The sequence below is a fragment of the Ambystoma mexicanum genome, chromosome 1q, assembly GCF_040938575.1.
Source record: "Ambystoma mexicanum isolate Mex_15411 chromosome 1q, UKY_AmexF1_1, whole genome shotgun sequence".
In the NCBI taxonomy this organism is placed as follows: Eukaryota; Metazoa; Chordata; class Amphibia; order Caudata; family Ambystomatidae; genus Ambystoma; species Ambystoma mexicanum.
The window spans coordinates 1014083165-1014100901 of record NC_090922.1 but is presented as its reverse complement, the minus strand read 5'-3'; the positions used below and the strand labels follow the sequence as shown (position 1 = coordinate 1014100901).

Below are 17737 nucleotides of genomic sequence, written 5' to 3'. Positions count from 1 at the left end.
GGGCGAAGGACTTGGTAGCGAAAGAGATCGAGACAGAGAAAGAGGGGCTATAGAGAGCAAAAGACAGGATGAGAGGTCATGGGAGACAGAGCGCCAGACTAAGGAAGGAGTGGCGGAGAAAGAGAGACAGAGAGCGAGAGACAGAGAGACAGAGAAACAGAGTGACTGAGACAGATGAACCTGAACAGGTGGGAAATTAATAATGAGACAGGAGATATCATTTGAAGGAGCTGGTACAAGGCAAGAGAATGTGACTGTGAGGGAAGCAATAGACTGAATGAGTGGAGTGGGGAGACAGTGGTAGATAGTGGGGAAGAGAAAGAGGGAGGGGAGAAAAAATGTTTATAGAAAGACAGATGAGAGGGAGGGAGAGAGCTAAAGAGACAGACACATGCAGAGCTGATAATGATTAGTTATTTATACAGCAAATTCACCAAAGCACTGTACTTAGAACATATTTAGTACATTTATCACCCAAACGAAGTTGGTACTCATTTATTAACCTGATCCAGCCTCGCCTTTCTGAGATTCACTTCTGTAATTTTGTTGTTTTTCAACTGTGACATACTGGAAACGTCCTTCCTTTTCTAGTCCAGCTCTGCTAAAACACATATTGGAAACATCCATTCTTTACTTTATTCCTATATATGTATATGTTGGTGCATGCCGCGATCTATTCATCACATAGCTAGCCTCAAGAATACTTTGTCTGCTTGCGTTTCTTTGCATCTGTACATGTGTAAAATGACTTGATATCTTCATCGATTCTGTAGCATAAGTTTCTTCATCTCGAGCCCGAGATGTCACTTATCTTGATACTGTCTTGCTGCCTTATAGACTATATTCACTTCTCTTGTCTCTGCATATCTTCCATATACATTAGTCTGGCTTTGTTTGACGTCACCAATCTGCTCTTTCCTTCATTGGTCCTGCTTATTCTGAGATTTCATTCAAGTGGCCATCATACTGTCTTGTATGTAGTTAAGGCTTTCTCAATGGGAACCATGCCTCCAGGATTCTCCTTGTTATCAGTATTTTTACTGGTACTGCACGTGTCTCAAACTCTGGTTCCCAACGTATAGACAATATGGGCAAGATGCTTGAGGTGGGGGTACTTGGCTCCTTCTCTACACTAAGCTTGGGGTAGGAAGACCTAGGCTTCTTGGGAACATTATCTTTTGGAACTTTTGTTTTGGTTGTGAACCAGCACCTGAGGCTTGGGGGAGGAACTCTATGCCTTTGCTACAACATTGTGTTACAAGCCACGGTTTTAAGCTTGGGGAAGGGAATCCTGAGCTTCTTGGAAACATTACCTTGGGATCATTGTGTTGTGAATACAGGCTTAAAATCTGGGGAAGGGAGCCTAGCTCCTTTTGAGAACATTGATTTTTTAAAACTGTATCCTGAACTTGGCGAAGGGAGCTAGAGATTGCTCTTTGGACACTATTTTGAGTTAGAACATCCCTGCACTACATTTATTGGAAGTGAGGACAAGCATAGATTTTGACACGGACAGACTTTTGCTTTGGACTTCTGGACATAGATGTTCCTTAGTTTTGGTAGGTAGGGAAATGCCCACCATAGTTATAGGATAAGATAGGCGTTACAACCATCCTGATATTTTAATAAAGGTTTTCAAAACTGTTATCTGTGCTATCTGTGTCATGTGAGGGAGAACCAAGAAATTGTATGAAAGGGAGAGCCGAGAGAAAGGTAGGGATAAAGGTAAGAAACTAAGTACAATGTAAAGTCAGTATGGGAGGAACAGGAGTGATAGAGAAAGAAGAGGAAAGAGTGACAAAGACAGAGGGCACTAAATATTAATGGAATGAAGGAGGAAAGTGATAAACAATGCAAGAGGTAATATGAGAGCACACAACGGAGTGTGAATCAGTGAGCAAGAGTAGAAACTGGACATCCAAAAGAGGGAGAAAGGGAAGGGTGACATGACTGGGGATGGATAGAAAGAACAGAGGAGGGTGTGTCAAGAATTTAGAGAATGTGGAGAGAGAGCAAGTAAAGGGAAGTGATGAGGGAGAAAAGGAGGCAGTGGAAATGTAGAATCAAAAACGAAAAAGACACATTTTCTGACTAGGCCTGCTCCCTGCTGTGTGAATTTTATCCTCAGTGATCAGTGTTTGGATCTTTTAAATTTGAACCACATGCTCCCATCCACCTGCAGTGAAACAATTAGTTTGATGAGCTGGCTTCACCCCCATTTCAGTCCTCCTGCCACAGGAGCATACTTTTCAATTCTGGTGGTGCTGTCCTCCTTCGTATGCATGTTCACCCTCCTAGCAAACCAATTATCATCCTGACCTCAATAGGATGCCCCCCCAAAAGCACCCAAGCGCTTCCTCCCCTTCAATGCTATACAGGTTTAGTGGTTTGAATTAGAGGGGGTGAAGGTCACCTACAGCCAAGCCCTCGGTAAGAAATTGGTCGACATACTGCAATACATAGGTTCTCAAGTGGCATATGCTGTGCAAAGCAGTGCCAGCCTCCTGCGACTCCTCTGCCACACAACGGATCGTGAGAACAGGAGACTAAAAGTCACTGATTAGTGGGTACTTTGAGAGCATGGAATGAAAACATGGATGAGGGGCTCAGTAGGGGATGACAGTGTGAGAATAGAAACATTCTCTAAGGAACCGAATATAGGGACCCAATTACACAATAATTTTGCTAGGTATTTTAACAATTTAACCGTGAACAATTTTGCGGCCAACATTTTGACATCGGGCCATCTTTGCCATGTAAGTCATCATCACCTTTCACAAATGAACCTGTTACTGAATTCCTGAGTTTCGACTTGTGAAACAAGCTACAGAATAACAAGACATAGGGCCTCATTATGAGCATGCCAGTCCTGTAACAGCGGTGCGTTACCGGACCGGCATACTCAGAGTTCTGCATGCAGGTGCCTTACTGCCCCCCGCAAGGTCTTACCTGGTGGGTGGAATGGCACCCGTTCACAGACCTTTACGGTAGCACCGGCACCATTCTGAATGGTGCCGGTGCTACCGTCCTCCCCATTCCCATTGAGTCCAATGGGACTTGAATGGGAATGGGGAGTAATTGTTTTCCAGTGCCCAGCAATGGGGAATTACAGGGACCGCCGGGGCTGTAATGCCCCGGTAAGTCCCCATGGCCGGGAGCTGGAAAAGAATTAGTCCGGGGGCAGCCGTGCCATTTTTACCGGCACGGCTACCGCCAAGGTCATAATGAGGCCCATAGAAGTGTTAGAGAGTGGGGGAAGAGGGATTCATGTTTCTGATCTTTAATATTGCAAGGGGAAAATGAGCTTTGCTGTCCAATGTCGCACTCACATCTTATTCTTCAAAGTATGAATTACTTTGTTTCACATTAAAAGATCGGACAGATTAGCAAATCACATTGATGAAAAGGGTGGGAAACCACACAGTAACAAATGGCCACACTTGCCTATGATCAGAAAAGGGCCCTTTTCTGGGTGCAGGTGCTCTCAACATCATGTGTAGCAGGTGATCCCAACAAAAATGTAGAGGTGTGTTTGGTCACTGCATTTTATAATGTTTCTGTGTGTTGTTTTTGCAGGTAGTTGACTTTTGTAATGAAACCACTCATGATCCTGAAGCCCCACACATGCAAAACCAATTGTGCGACTACCAAAGCACATGGAAAGTCATCATGGGATCTGAAGATTATCGACTCACTCCTGCGATGAGTGGCACACACCTCCCGCCTCCTCCATCTTTTTCCATTCTAAAGGCCGGAGACCGAGTCATCTGCTTGCTCCTCGATGTCTCCGAGTTCATGAATAAGGTAGACTAAATATTTCACTTACTCTTGGGTCTGTTCTCTAAGTGACTGGGAATGAAGCAGTCCAACGGATACCACTTACAGATGTTTAGCATTCCTTATCAGAATGTGTGTGTCACGCATGGAATGGTCTCACTCTTGCGAGCCAGATCCTGAGCTTTGGGAAAAAACTGGAGTGGAAAACCCAAATGTTCCTCTCCAGTTACGAGACCCACCATTTTGCCGTGGGTGGAAGGATTGGAGAGGTGCTGTTGCGCTTTCACCTGCAAAAGCTCATCACATCTTTTGCTGTGGGAGAAACCAGTGCACCAGTCTCACTACAAGGATTTCTGAAAAGTCTGCCCCTTTTCTTATTAAAGTCTGGTGTTGCTATCCCTGGAAAATCCTAGTGTTTAATGGAAAAACTTGTGTAGAAATGTTAACGATGTTAACTGTTAACGACACCTCATAAGTGCCGTATTTTCTTTTGCTCCTTTTTTATCTTTTTGACATGCAAAAGAAGGGCTCTGCAAACGAGAATGCCCTTCCTATGTAAGCCTTGAAATATTCATGACCATTAGGGTCGTTGTCAAGGGATAAAGCAGGCAAATGGGCATCACAGCCTAAGTTTTAACACCCAGCCGCCACATTCTTAGTTTAACAGAATATGGTGCTTTTAAGAAAAGTGGTGTTCCTGCATGGAACAACCCTTTTCTATTTGCGCATGCACGTCAGATTAGGGCTCCAATCCTGCCTGCATTTTAGAAGATGTAGCCCCGAAGAATCCAGCCTTTGTATTATAGATTTCCTCAATTGTGCCTGCATGTTGCAGAACATTCTTAGATTGTGGGCACCAAAAGCATTTTCCATTTTCTTTTTCTCTGTCTATACTTACACTCACATGTTTTTTTTATTGAAGTTACAAATAGAGAACATTATGCAAACCAACATTCTTTTCTCAGATGAACTTAATACCAGCCTAGACGGGCCTATAGGGTAATGCCCAAAGCACCTGCTCAAAATGCTAGTATGGGCCAGTTATGTCAAAGTTGGCCAGTTTTCTATGAAAATGGCATAGTTTGATCAATTACTTCACTGTTCAGCTAGTAGGTTTGACCAGTGATACGGGACAAATGCTCTTTAAAATGCAAAATTACCAGCACATTTTACCCCAGAACTCTCTCTTTGGTACTCAAACAAAAGAAATGAATTCCATTTTGCGACTATGGTCACTTTTTCATTGGTACCTGAACCAATTGTATGACTCAGTCTGAACCTGCACAATGTACAAGTGAACATTGTAAACCAATCTTACTCTCCGATGTGCAATTTAGTCAAAGAAAAACTGCTTCAAATACTACTCAGCGGCTTCGCATATAATGAGTTACAAACAATACAAAGAAGAAAAAAGGACACATTGCTTCCTTTCAACAAGTGATTAGGCATTCTCTGCTATTCCCATCAAAACACTCTCTTAGTGTGCTGTACCCAGTTCAATAAATAGCAATAGTACAGTATGTTGCACTTTGCTTTTGCTATATGAAAGTGGACTATATTTTTTTACACTTAATGTACACTAATGAAATGATGTAAATAACAAAATATAATAGTAATCCTACTTCTGTTTTAACCACGTAAACCTGCTAATGCTAATCATAATAGTAGTAATGCTAATATGAACAATATGATCATTAGTAATAATAATAATGTTCTGTCCATTTAATGGAAGATCCTCACAGTAGTTGTGTCTTTCGTTCATCAGGGTCATCGCATCAGCCGCATGCGCCAGGCCGCAGAGGTTTTTCTGCTACTCCTAGTTGAACTGGGCTCGTATGTTGGTATTGTCACATTTGCTGACCAGGCAGAAATCCAAACTCCACTCACACTTATAAGTGACGAGAATGTCCGGAAGCAACTTTCTTCATATTTGCCAACTACGGCCAACGGAGGATCAAGCATCTGCGAAGGACTGCGGTCTGCTTTTCAGGTAAAGTGTGAAGTGAGTGCACGATTATAGCATTGAAGACCGAGGAAGGGGTCATTTTGATGGTTTGCCACGGGCCCTAACTTGTGGGGCTTCATTATCGCAAATGATAATGACCTCTCCTAAAACCTATAAGACTATTAGCACATACTGGTAACAGCAATACATGCTTTGGAGTTGTGGTTGTAAAGCAGAAAACGTTGTTTGACCATGAGAAAAATAAACACACTAACTGTGTTAATAAATTAAATGTGCTTTTTTATTTTGTAATATTTTAAAAAAGATGGTTGTCTTCATACATTGAGCATTTTAATTGCAAACCTGGTTGAACTGAAAAGCTTTTAACATGAGAATGCATTAGATGTCAAGTAAAAGTAAACCGTTTCTCTATAACAAAGTGAAAGCATGTTCACATATTTTAGCTTTCTCTTTACTGTGTTAAATAGGTTGTTCCATTGAAGAGAAAGATCCTCCCAGACAGACAGTGTTTCGTTAAATGAAATCTTGCCTGGAAATTGCATAGTTTTTTCCCTGTCTGCTTTTGAAGTTGGAATTTTCAGAACACAGTCAATACCAGTAGTTATTGACTGCACTCTGAAAATTCAGATTGGCTTAGAGGAGGTCAATAATGACTTTGCTATGCTAATATCCATTAGCACCCTGGGATAGGTGCTGCCCAATCAGGATGTTCGGAACGCGAGCTGTATTGTAAAGTACAAGCCCAAGTTCAGAGTGACTTGATTAGCCAGCACACCCTTAACTTCCCCTCTCCTCCTTCTCCTCATCCTAGCACCAGTGTTGATTCCTACATGGGTGCTAATGGTGTTTTTTCTTTCAATATAACAAAAAGAAACTGTTGGGAAGACATTTTTAGCCCCAATGATGGAAAGAGATTTACCTTGTGCAGTAAAGTTGAAAGGCGATGTAGCCACTAAAGCATGTGATTCAATGTAGTTAGAGGATTGGAGTTTTACTTTCTATTTAAGGATTACATTTACAGTAGGTAGTAACATTATTAGTAGACTGCACAATGAATTGCGTGATGTACTATTTGTAGCACTTAAAGGCACAAAGCGGAAAGCTTTGCACACTTTGAATTAAGCAATATGCCCCGAGCGGCAGGGGCATATTGCTATTAGTACCTCAGCCCGCAAGATCTGCGTGACCGGGGCATTAAAAGCAGTTTTTTTCTGTCCAGAAAAGCTGCAGCATTTCGGAACAGAAAAACAAAAAAAAAAGACCAAGAAAATGGCCGCCGGAAAGGGAAAACGGAGTCAGTTTTCCCTTTCCATGGCGGCCATCGGGAGCAGACCCGCTGGGAACGGAAGTGTTCCAAGCATGTCCGCTCCTGAAAGACGACAGAGAAGAAGGTAAGTGGGCTTGAGAGGGGGGAGAAAAAAAAGACGCACCAGAATCCTCGGCAGGGGACGATTGTAGCCTCCAGCGATGTTGAGGCGAGGAGCGGGGATGGCCCCGCTTTGCGCCTCCACACGGCTGGAGGCTGCCATGCTGGACAATGGAGGCAGACGGTAAGTGGGGTGGGCAGGGAGGTGGGAGGAAAGGGGAAGAAAAAAACTTAAAATAAAACCCTTACCTGAGGCCCGGCGGTGGGCGAAGGCAGCTTCTCAGCCATGGGGAGGCTCAGAGCAGGGATGACCCCGCTTCGAGCCTCCTCATTGGCTAAGGGGCTGCCATGGCCCTCCCCGTGGACAAGGCGGCTGGAATCCCGGCCAAGAATCGAGGGATTCTCGGCCGGGTAATGACCCGGCGAGAGCCAATCAGAATGTGTGTTGCATTCTGCTTGACTCTCGCCGGGTACTAATTGTAGATATAAGAGGCAATTTTCTTGGGTGCCTGTAGGTTTCTTGCAAGGAAGGGTGAAGGAAGGGTTAGTTAATAAACCACATGCTGGCCTGGGGTTTAATGGGCTCCAAAGGAGATAAGCAGGTTGTGGGTTAAAGATTATATGGTCTGAGAAGGCAGTCGCAAGTAAGGCTACATGAGGTAATGACGAAAAAATTATACAAAGACGCCAGCAGGTTTAATTTATTGTTGTTTCAAAGGAATAATAGCCCTATCAAATCACCATCTTATTTAATGGGTTTTGGTCACATGGTATGAATAAAAATAAACTTGGGTATTTATGAACAATATATGTATCATGTGAACATACATCATGTCTGACACTGGAAAAAGATTGCATGACAAAAGGGGTGTAATTTATGAAAGTATCCAATGGGAATTGTAGAGTTTGGGAGATTAAGTTAATTTGTATTAGTGTGAGCCAATGAGGGGCTAAGAAATTATTTTGTAACAGAATATTTGTAATTATGTAAATTGTTTAAACTGTACATAAGCTGCTATTTTTGTAGTGCTTGGGGAACTGCATTCATTTTTCAGCTGTAAGGAACTGACTATCCCCTCCCGATCGTAAGCATGCAATAAGCCTGTTTTCTGACAGAAGTGCATTTGTCTCTTCAAGGAAGCAGCACTTTTGCATTGTAAGCGTTCAGGCACGTCCCATCATTTGGTGACCGCTGTGAAAGCTTTATGAAGCAAGACATAGACAACAGATTCAAAGTTCAAACCAAAGTAGTTTTATTAACTTAAATGACAGGATGGTTGAAGGCCTTACTTGCCCTATGCTAAAGTGGGATTTCCCTACCTAAAGAAACTAAGGAAAGTCTGAGTCAGTAGGTTCCACTTAAGTCTGTGTGTGACCAAAATCTATGCTTGCCCTCACAACTAAAACTAAATTGGAGTCAGAGAGGGTGTGAAATTGGTGTTTTTAGGAATCAGAAGGTTATTTTAAATTGGATGAAAGTGAGTGAGTTGATTTATGGGTGTGATGTTAGGGTGAATTGTTATATTTTGTAAGCCCTTCTTCCATTTTTATTTTTACTTGGTTAGTCAAAGTAGTGAGACAAGATATTCCTGTAGACAGGAAAAGACAGCAGTGTAGGCAAAGCTATTGTGTTAGAGAGAGAAAAGAGGAAGTAGTGTGTATGAAAACACCACTCCTCCAGTACTCGAGATGTATTAATGAGGAACCATGTTATTGTGTTTTTATTATTGATAATATGCCGTCTTTTGTGTAAGAGTGATTCATGTGAAGTTTATTGTATTGGGAGTGAGGGAGAGGTGAATGATTTTTTAGAGTTTCTTGAAAAATGTGGAGGAAATTGGCTTTTCTTTTGGAATTTCTTGCATCTTTTGTTGTGCCGCAGGTACGGAGACTCAGCCTGATCATCTGTATCAGCCGCTTCCAAATTATAAGTACAACATTTATAAATATCACAGAGAATGGGTAAAAGAAACTAAGAGCAGAATGTTTAGATCATGGCCCAACAAAAGGTACACATGACGTGGGGATGTTGGAGAAAATGTATACCTTTTTATCAACTAGGTGTAAAGGTAGGAAATTAGAGAAGAGGCAGACCATTTTGGAATCGTGGTGGATGTTTGAGGAGACAGGAAGGGTCTAGGAAGGTAATATGGGAGAAGGGGAGAAAATGAAGGGGGCTGTAGAGATCCTGACAGCTCCACCACCATATGGCTGCTTTCCCTTATTACTTGCTGTGGGATATATTAATTCCCAGTATGTATTTGCCACTGTTGTCTCAATCCTCCACTCAAGGGAATTCAAGGAGGAGGCAAGCAACGCCTTTTGTGGTGAGAATAGAACAAATATTAAGACGAATGGTGGAGATCCAAGCGCACATAGATTTGGTGGAAGCGCTGCAGCAGGCAGAGATAGAGAGGGTACAAGCAATACAGCAAGAAAGAGAGGAACAAGGAGAAGCAGACAAGTGGACAGCAGGAATAGAATTTGATTAGTGGAGGTCGGAACTGTTCCTTTTCCAGGTTCACAGTGCTGTTATAACAGACCTAAAGCTGGATTATTTTCAGGGAGATATATCCTAAGAAGGGGAACTTGAGACATTAGTCCCAGAAACAGAGCACCATGGTAAAGCGGGCCATGATTTGTGATGGATAGAGGAGGTAAGGAATGTAGGGAAGGGAGATGAGGAGGATTGATGATCAGAAGGAGAACAGGGAGAGCATGGTGCTCCAACACCTGAAGTAGCAGTTAGGGAAATTAAACCATGGGGTCTTAGGACACGCCATGGTAGTCATATAGCAGTCGTGAAAAGTAAATGGGTAACAGGAAAAACCCCAATAAAGGTAGAGGGAAGATAGTTTTCATTGCTACAGAAAGGGTTCGGTAGTGCACAATATGTCCCTTGACCCCATATGGACCAGAATAATCTCATGAAGTCACTACCTTTGCTCACTGCAGGGGCAGGGAAGTGGATTTATGAATTAGAAAAGCAAAAAACAGACATAATGTTGGCCATGGGAGGTATGAAAATCTTGCCTGTTGCCCTTATAGGAAAACAAACAGATGACATTTGGAGGAAAGCAGGGTATCCAGGGGTACAGCTAAACACAAATAACCATGATGGTTCACCCTCTAACAATTGCTTGGCAAATGTGTGGGCAGCTTCAAGAGCTGTCTATCCTGACACACCAGATATTAATTCAATCATGGCTCAGACCTTGAAGGCAGATGATGATCCCGGTGCATATATACAACAGATTCAGGAGATATGGCGAGCAGAGGCAGGGGAATCATGGGCCATTTTCTATCATATGTTAAAAAGATGACTCCCCAAAGAGGTTCAGCAAGATTTGGAGTTGTAGGAATAGAAACAAAAGGTTGGTCAGAAATTCGAGTGCACATAGTCCATCATTGTAAAAGAAGGCAGGAAAAAGAAAAAGAAGTAGTGTAGCAGGTGCTGAACACAGAGGCTAAATTGATTCAAAAGAAATTGGCTAAAATAGGTTTAGAAGGAGCTATAATTACAAGCTCCACCGAAGGGCAACAGGGACAGCAGGGACAATTTGAAACAAATATGGCACACGGGTGGGTGGATGGATGGATGGATGCATGGATATGCTCTTGATTTCAGAGACATGGGAGGGTTTTCAAGGGGCAGAGGATGTTTTTATAGGGGAGGAGGAGTGCATTTGGCAGATTTAAAGGAATGAGGCCTTGGTTTGGTGGGCAAATGGGAGGTCAGTTTGGAGGACCATATGCACTGCATTGTTGGTCCTGTGGGAGAATGGGACATTTATCACAGGATTGACGGAGTAGGCCATCATATTTTTATGATCCATGTGCTAATCCCAATGGACCAGCAAGTAGGTTTGCATGTTACCCATACCCCAAATGCAGACCCGAACTATTCCCTGCATCCCAGGCTCTGTGCAACTGCAGCAAGCACTGGTAGGCCAGAACCCGGAATATGTTGCTGAACAGACATATGTACCACACTCAGTTGTGTCTGCACAGGCGCAGGAACAGCCATGGGAGAGGAATCCTTTGCCTCAAGTTACTGTCACACATTACACAGGAGCTTCTGTTTTGGAGGGGGAGCCCTTTCCCGCTTCTGGGTACCAATTCATACCCAGATTAGGACATCCCACAGAGAGCGCTGACATGTCCAGTCCTGTCTGTTACTGATGATCTGGAAGAGGAACCCCAGTTAGGTGTAATGAGAGGCAATCACATTTTTTTCTTTATGGTTGATACACGGCCAACTAAATCTTGCATCAGGAAAGTTTCCCTTTTCAGTTAAAATGCTGGACACTCAGGTATTTTCTGGGGCTGTTCTGTTAGTTCTAAAGACTGAGGATTTAACTATCAAGGTAGGTACTCAAGATTTAAGAGCTCCTTTGTTGTACTGTACAGATACTCCAGTGAATCTCTTGGGCAGAGACTTGTTGTGTAAGCTCACTATGAAGATTGCATTTACCAAACAAGGTATAGTATTTTTGACCCCAGGTTTGTATGATGTGAGAATTATGGCACTTTGTGAGCATGTTATAGTGACAGTGCAATAAAGGGGGTGCCTGTACATTCAGATTTGTTTCTTTATGGAGCATTGGTGGTGTTGGGGCGGGTTCCTGGGATTCAGGATAGAGCATTACGAATACCAACAGAGTTTTTGTTTCGGCCTGCAGTGTCACCAGAGAAAGCACTGGGTATAGTTCTTAATATGCTTCAAGATGACATAACTGTTAAAAAGGACTAGGAGGTTCTCTCAGACACTGATGAGGAAGGAGAGGAAAGGCGCACAGTTCTGTGCATTGATCCAACACTATCATTGAGGAAGGTGTCTGACAAACAATTTTTCGAGGATGCCGAGTACACAGGACACAGGAGAAATTATATTTGAAGTGGGGATACCTTGCCAGATAATGATAGAGCATAGGGAGATACCCCTGACTATAAGCCTCATCAAGAGTTAAGCATTATCCCTTAAATGCAGCAGTAACACTATTACCGCTCTATTTAAGGGTTGGCCCTATCATGAGTTGGGCAAAAAGTTTGGGGGTTTACCTTCAGCTTTTGGCTGGAGGTAAAATTCTCCACGTTTTGCCCGTTTTGGGTGCTATTAGTGCCACAGTAATTGTGCCGGCGCTAATACCACCCAAAACCCCCATTGGATCCAACTGACCCAATGGGAAATGGGGACTTACAACTATACTGCTAGTCATGATCCAGTCGCTAATAGCACCGTCCGAGTAGTGGTAATGCTATTTGACAACCTCCTGATGAGGCTTTATTTCTATTTTTAGAATCAAATCTCCATATTGGAAGGAAGATTTGGAGAAGGTGTCTAGCCACATGTGGTGGGGTTACTCAAAAGCATAGGAGTGGTAAAGATCAAATGGATGCCTGGTGAGACATTGCCACGTGTGAGACAGTACTGTATGTCTAGGGAGGTGGAAGAAGGGATTTATGACACCATTATGGTGTTGTGGAAGCAATGTATTATCCAACCTACCTTTTCTCCACATGTAACACAGCTGTGTACCATGTAGAAAGCAAAGGGGTCCAGTTGGAGGATGGTACAAGGTTTGCATCCTCTGAATATTATTGTTGAAGCAGAGTTCCCGGTAGTCCCGAATCCTGCTACCATGCTTTGCAACATCTATTCTGGATCCACTCACTTTACTGTGATTGATCTGAAAATTGCAGTTTTCTTGGCCCCTTTGCAACCAGACTCTAAGAATCTTACTGCATTTACCTATAGAGGACAACAATTTCAGCATACAAGATTACCACGGGGCTGTTATGAGTCACTGGGTATTTTTAATCAGGTGGTTCAAATGGATCTGGGGAATCTACACATGCCCAGTACTGTGATTCAGTATGTGCATGATGTGCTCATATTTAGTACTTTGGAGGAGTAGTGTTGTGGAGATTCAATTAGGCTTCTCAGCCTGCTTGCTGAGGAGGGTTATAAAGTAGACAAGGAGAATTTGCACTATTGTCAGACTGAGGTAGTGTATCTAGGGCAAATGCAATCACCTGCAGGAAGAAAAGTAATGCCCGAGAGAGCTTTTGCAGTACAAAATACACCACGATAAGCAACCGTAAAATAGATGCAGCAGTTCTTGGGACTCTGTAACTATTGTTGTTCTTGGATCTTTGACTACTCTAGTTACTCAATGCACTTGTTACAAGGGCTCAGGAGAGTGCAGAAAGAGAAAGGTTTAATTGAATGGATGGAAAAAATGAAAACTTGTTTCAAGGCATGCATGTTTGAGATGATCCTCAATGCTCCAGTCTTGGTGACTCCAAATAATAAGAAGCTATTTTATCTGGTTTCACACTCAAATGGGCAGGTAATGATGGCAGTCCTAACACAGAAAACCTTGTTGAGTCATAGGTCCTTGGCTTATTATAGGGGTCTCCTAGACCCAGTTATGCAAAGGCACTTTCCATGTGAGCTTTTGCCATTAAAAGGTCCTCAGCTATTACTGTGGGCTGTCCGGTGATAAAGTATGTAGAGCATGCAGTTTTTTCAATCTTAGAAAAGTACAAATCAACCCTAACCATGCAGAGGGCCTTGGGATATGAGGTCATCTTGTCTAATGCCTCTATACATCCAGTAAGGTGCCATACAGTCAACCCTGAAACATTCTTAGCTGAACCAATGAAACCTGATGACATTGTACATGACTGTTCAACCTATGATAACGAAGTAGATGAGATTGTGAATGTTAAGGAAGATGCAATAGAGGGAGGGGAAGTGCTCTTTGCTGATGGTTCATCGACAGTTCATCAGGACACTGGAGAAAGATGGACAGGAATGGCAGGTGAGGGCTTGATGGTGAGTACCAAGTCAAAGTGTACTTTGCCACGCAAGCGGCGGAATTGGTAGCACTCATAGAGGTGCTTGAGATCAAGTATGGAGAAGGCAATCACTATGTATTCTGACTTGGAGTACGTCACATCCACATTGCATATAGGGTTGTCAAGATGGCAGAAAAGAGGTTTCAGGAGATCGCATGGGTCCCCGGTCCAGCATGTTGTACTACAATCCAGATTAATAGATGCATTAGCATTACCAGATGAAATAGCAGTTGTTGAGTAGCTGCACATACTAACAATAGTGACCTAATTGTGCTTGGTAATAATGCGGCCGATAGAATGGTAAAGGAAGCTGCATATTTGCCATTCATAGATTCCCAACAGGTACAGTTATCAGTCTCCTATACTGCAGTGGCCCCAATACAGATTGTAGAAATGCAAGAAAGAGCACCACAAAATGAAAAGGAGCTGTGGATGAAACAAGGGTGTGCCTTCTCACCCACAGATTTGTTGTGAAGACAGGAGCTCACGGGTAATGTAGTGATTCCTTTGGAGTTACTTATTGTGGCTCTAGAGCGGTTGCATCACCCATTGCACACGTCTCGACAAGAAATAGCGGCAGACCTTCAGGAGGACTGGTTCATTCCCAACCTACAAGAACAGGAGAATACATTTGTTTGTAAATATGTGACCTGTCACCAATTCAATCCTGGAAATACATTGAAGCATTGGAAGGAACTTTCCCCTGACCATCAGGGCCCTTCAGAGAACTTCCATGGATTATGTGGATATGCGTAACAGGTGTAGTCATTTTCGCTATATCAGTTTTGGTTAGGGAGGTTTCCAAGGTGGGGTATATGCAAAGTTTGAGTTCTGATAACTCCCTTTTTTAATGAACCTTTGATAGAAAAAAAACATCTTTGTCTGGGTTAAAGCACACGTTGTGTTCAGTATACCACCACAGGCCAACAGGGAGGTGGAAAGAATTAATGGTTTATTGAAGAACCAGTTATGTAAATTGAGCCATGAATTGAAGAAATCATGGCTGTTTTGCCTTCCCATAGCACTGATTTGTTTAAGGGCTACCCTATCAACTTTTTGAACCAAAAAAACTAACATCATCACTTGATGAGATTAATTTGAAATTAGAAGAGTACAAATACAAAATAGAGTCTAAAAAAAATTAGAAAATGATTACAAACTCAATACTGTATATTCTTGGAAACAGTAATATGACCAGAGAGTTAATCAGTCTGGGCATAACATCTCAAACTTCAGGAGAACACCTCGCAAAACCATATCACATCATCATCCTCAGAAGTATTGAGTGCAGAACAGGAAGGTACTGATCTCTCAAATAATTTAGATAGAGAGACACCCGAAGGACAAGCAGGTACATCTGTTCAAAATCCAACAGGGGCATCTTTTTTAGAAAGAGTTTCCCAACAAGAAGAAGCAAAAAGAAAAAAAAACCTCCAAGGAAAGTGACCTTGTAGCAAAGGAAGACTTTGTTGTTAATATTTCATCTTATCGACTGACTGCTTTTGAGAAGAAGACATTGCTGAAAGGTGTATCCTTTGTACCGCAATATAAAAGCTTGCTCCTTAAAGAAAAATCGACTTCTTTCAACTATTTAGAAAGATGAAATTGAAATTGTTCTTTGAAGCACTTGATTTATCAAAAACAGAAGAAGAGATCGAGCTTCTAGACCTACGATCCAAAAGTACATTTTCGCCACCTATACAAAATCCTATACATGTCTTGAATGATTTTAAAAAGATCAATTTCAAAACACGACACAGAGGGAATGTTGCATATCGTGAACATAACACGTTAATTCACTTATGGTTGAATCCCGACATTATACTTAAACCAGCTGACAGAGGAGCAGTGGTTATCATTGACCTTGTGAAATACAAACAGGAAGTGGAACGACAACTCACAGATAAGGATACTTATATGGAAGTAGACAGTGGTCCAACAGACCAGATTAGATCAATTATTAAAACTGTCGTAGATGAGGCTGAACGTAATGAATACATTAACCATTGTACAAAATATTTTCTAACGAATGAACATCTTTTGATGCCTGTTATGTATATACTTCCTAAGATCCATAAACATCTGACAGATACACTAGGTTGTCCAAATATTGCAGCAACCAATAGCTAAATATATAGACCTTTTCATACAAACACAAGTTTAAACAACCAGGACATGCCTCAGAGATACTAATGACTTTCTTTTGAAGATACAAGCAATCCATTTTTTTCCATTTGACGTGACCAGTTTGTACACCAATATAACAGACCAAGCAGGGATTGAAGCAGTAGAATGGCTTCTGCTGATGGCAACCAAATGTTCTGCCGAAAAGGTATTTGTATTAAGTCTATTGAAGATTGTTTTAAGTAACAATTTCTTCAGATTTGAAGATCGCTACTTCATACAAATTGCAGGAACTTCAATGGGAGCAGCTATGGCTCCCAGTTTTGCCAAAACCTATATGGCATACCTTGAGGAAGAACATATATTCAATAATGAATATGGGATTGAACATCTTAAATGTTACTATCATTACATTGATGATATCTTTGGAATTGGGATGGGAACAGTTGAAGAACTTGAAGCGTTTCATGAATATATAAATCAGATTACTCCAAGGATCAAATTCACAGAAAAACATAGTTCTACGAGACTTGAATTTCTTGATGGTGAAGTGTACGTACAAAAAGAAGTACTACAAACAACGGTTTACACTAAACCCACTGAAAAAATAGTATTCTACTCACAACCAATTTTTACCCAAAATCCACAATAGAAAGTATTCCTTTCAGTCAATTCCTAAGATATGAACAAATAATTTCAGACAGACAACAAATTCTTCAAAAGAGGATACTCGAAGACTAATATTGATCAAGCATCTCAAAAACCTAGCGAGATCTCCCAAGCAACAAGTTTGATAACCAAGAAGAAAGAAGCTTCATCCAATTTAGTATATGTGACTACATATTCTCGTAAGAGCTCCCAAATCAAAAGAATCCTGAAGACCAATTGGAATATACTTCAGTTAGACCCCCTCTTTTCCCAAAAGCACCTACCTTTGCATACAAGAAAATTCAGGTCATACATGACAAGGTGATAAGAGTGGACATCAGTGCTCCTAAAATGGGAGCCAAACACTTTAAAGGGACTACTCCGTGTGCCAATTACCAAGATTGGCTTTCGCTGCCACCTTCTCACCACTCCTCCCCCTTCGGCTGACTCCCACCCTGACACAGCCCTCTCCATGCTCCACTCTGCTATATCTGATACTCTTGATATCCTTGCCCCTGTCATGAGAATCCGCCTGAAGCCAAAAGCCAAATGTAACTCCTGGTATGAATCAGAGCCCGTCACCCTTAAACGCAAGTGCAGGGTGGCAGAGAGGAAATGGCGTGCTTCATGTTCATCCTCTGACAAACTGGCCTGCCGCCTGCTCCAAAGGCAATACCGTCTCTCCGTTCTCACCAAGAAGAGAGCCCTTATCCAAGCCTGCATCTCTGCGGCATCTAACAACTCGGCCGAACTCTTTAAAATCTGCAAGGAGCTTGCCAACCCTGCTGCAGTCTCTACCTCTCCTGTCCCCTCCCAGGCCCTCTGCACTGCACTGGCCTCTCACTTCATCTCTAAAACTCAGGACATCCTGTCCTCACTCTCCTCCTATCACCTCCCTCCCTCTCTTCCTGGCTCTTCCTCTGGCCCTTCTGCAGCCACCCCTCCTCCCTCCTTCTCTGCCTTTCCCCTTTTTTCTGCTGACGAGGTTTCCA

At 42.3% G+C, this 17737-nt stretch overlaps 1 protein-coding gene across 1 annotated transcript in view; it reads left to right on the top strand.

The window, feature by feature from the left end:
• LOC138540423 (calcium-activated chloride channel regulator 1-like) overlaps positions 1-17737 on the top strand; it is a 493684-nt gene that overhangs the window by 264847 nt on the left and 211100 nt on the right. The window contains exons 6-7 of the mRNA XM_069641684.1: positions 3577-3804; positions 5543-5767. Coding sequence (XP_069497785.1) covers positions 3577-3804; positions 5543-5767 — 453 coding nt within the window. The remainder of the gene's footprint in view (positions 1-3576; positions 3805-5542; positions 5768-17737) is intronic.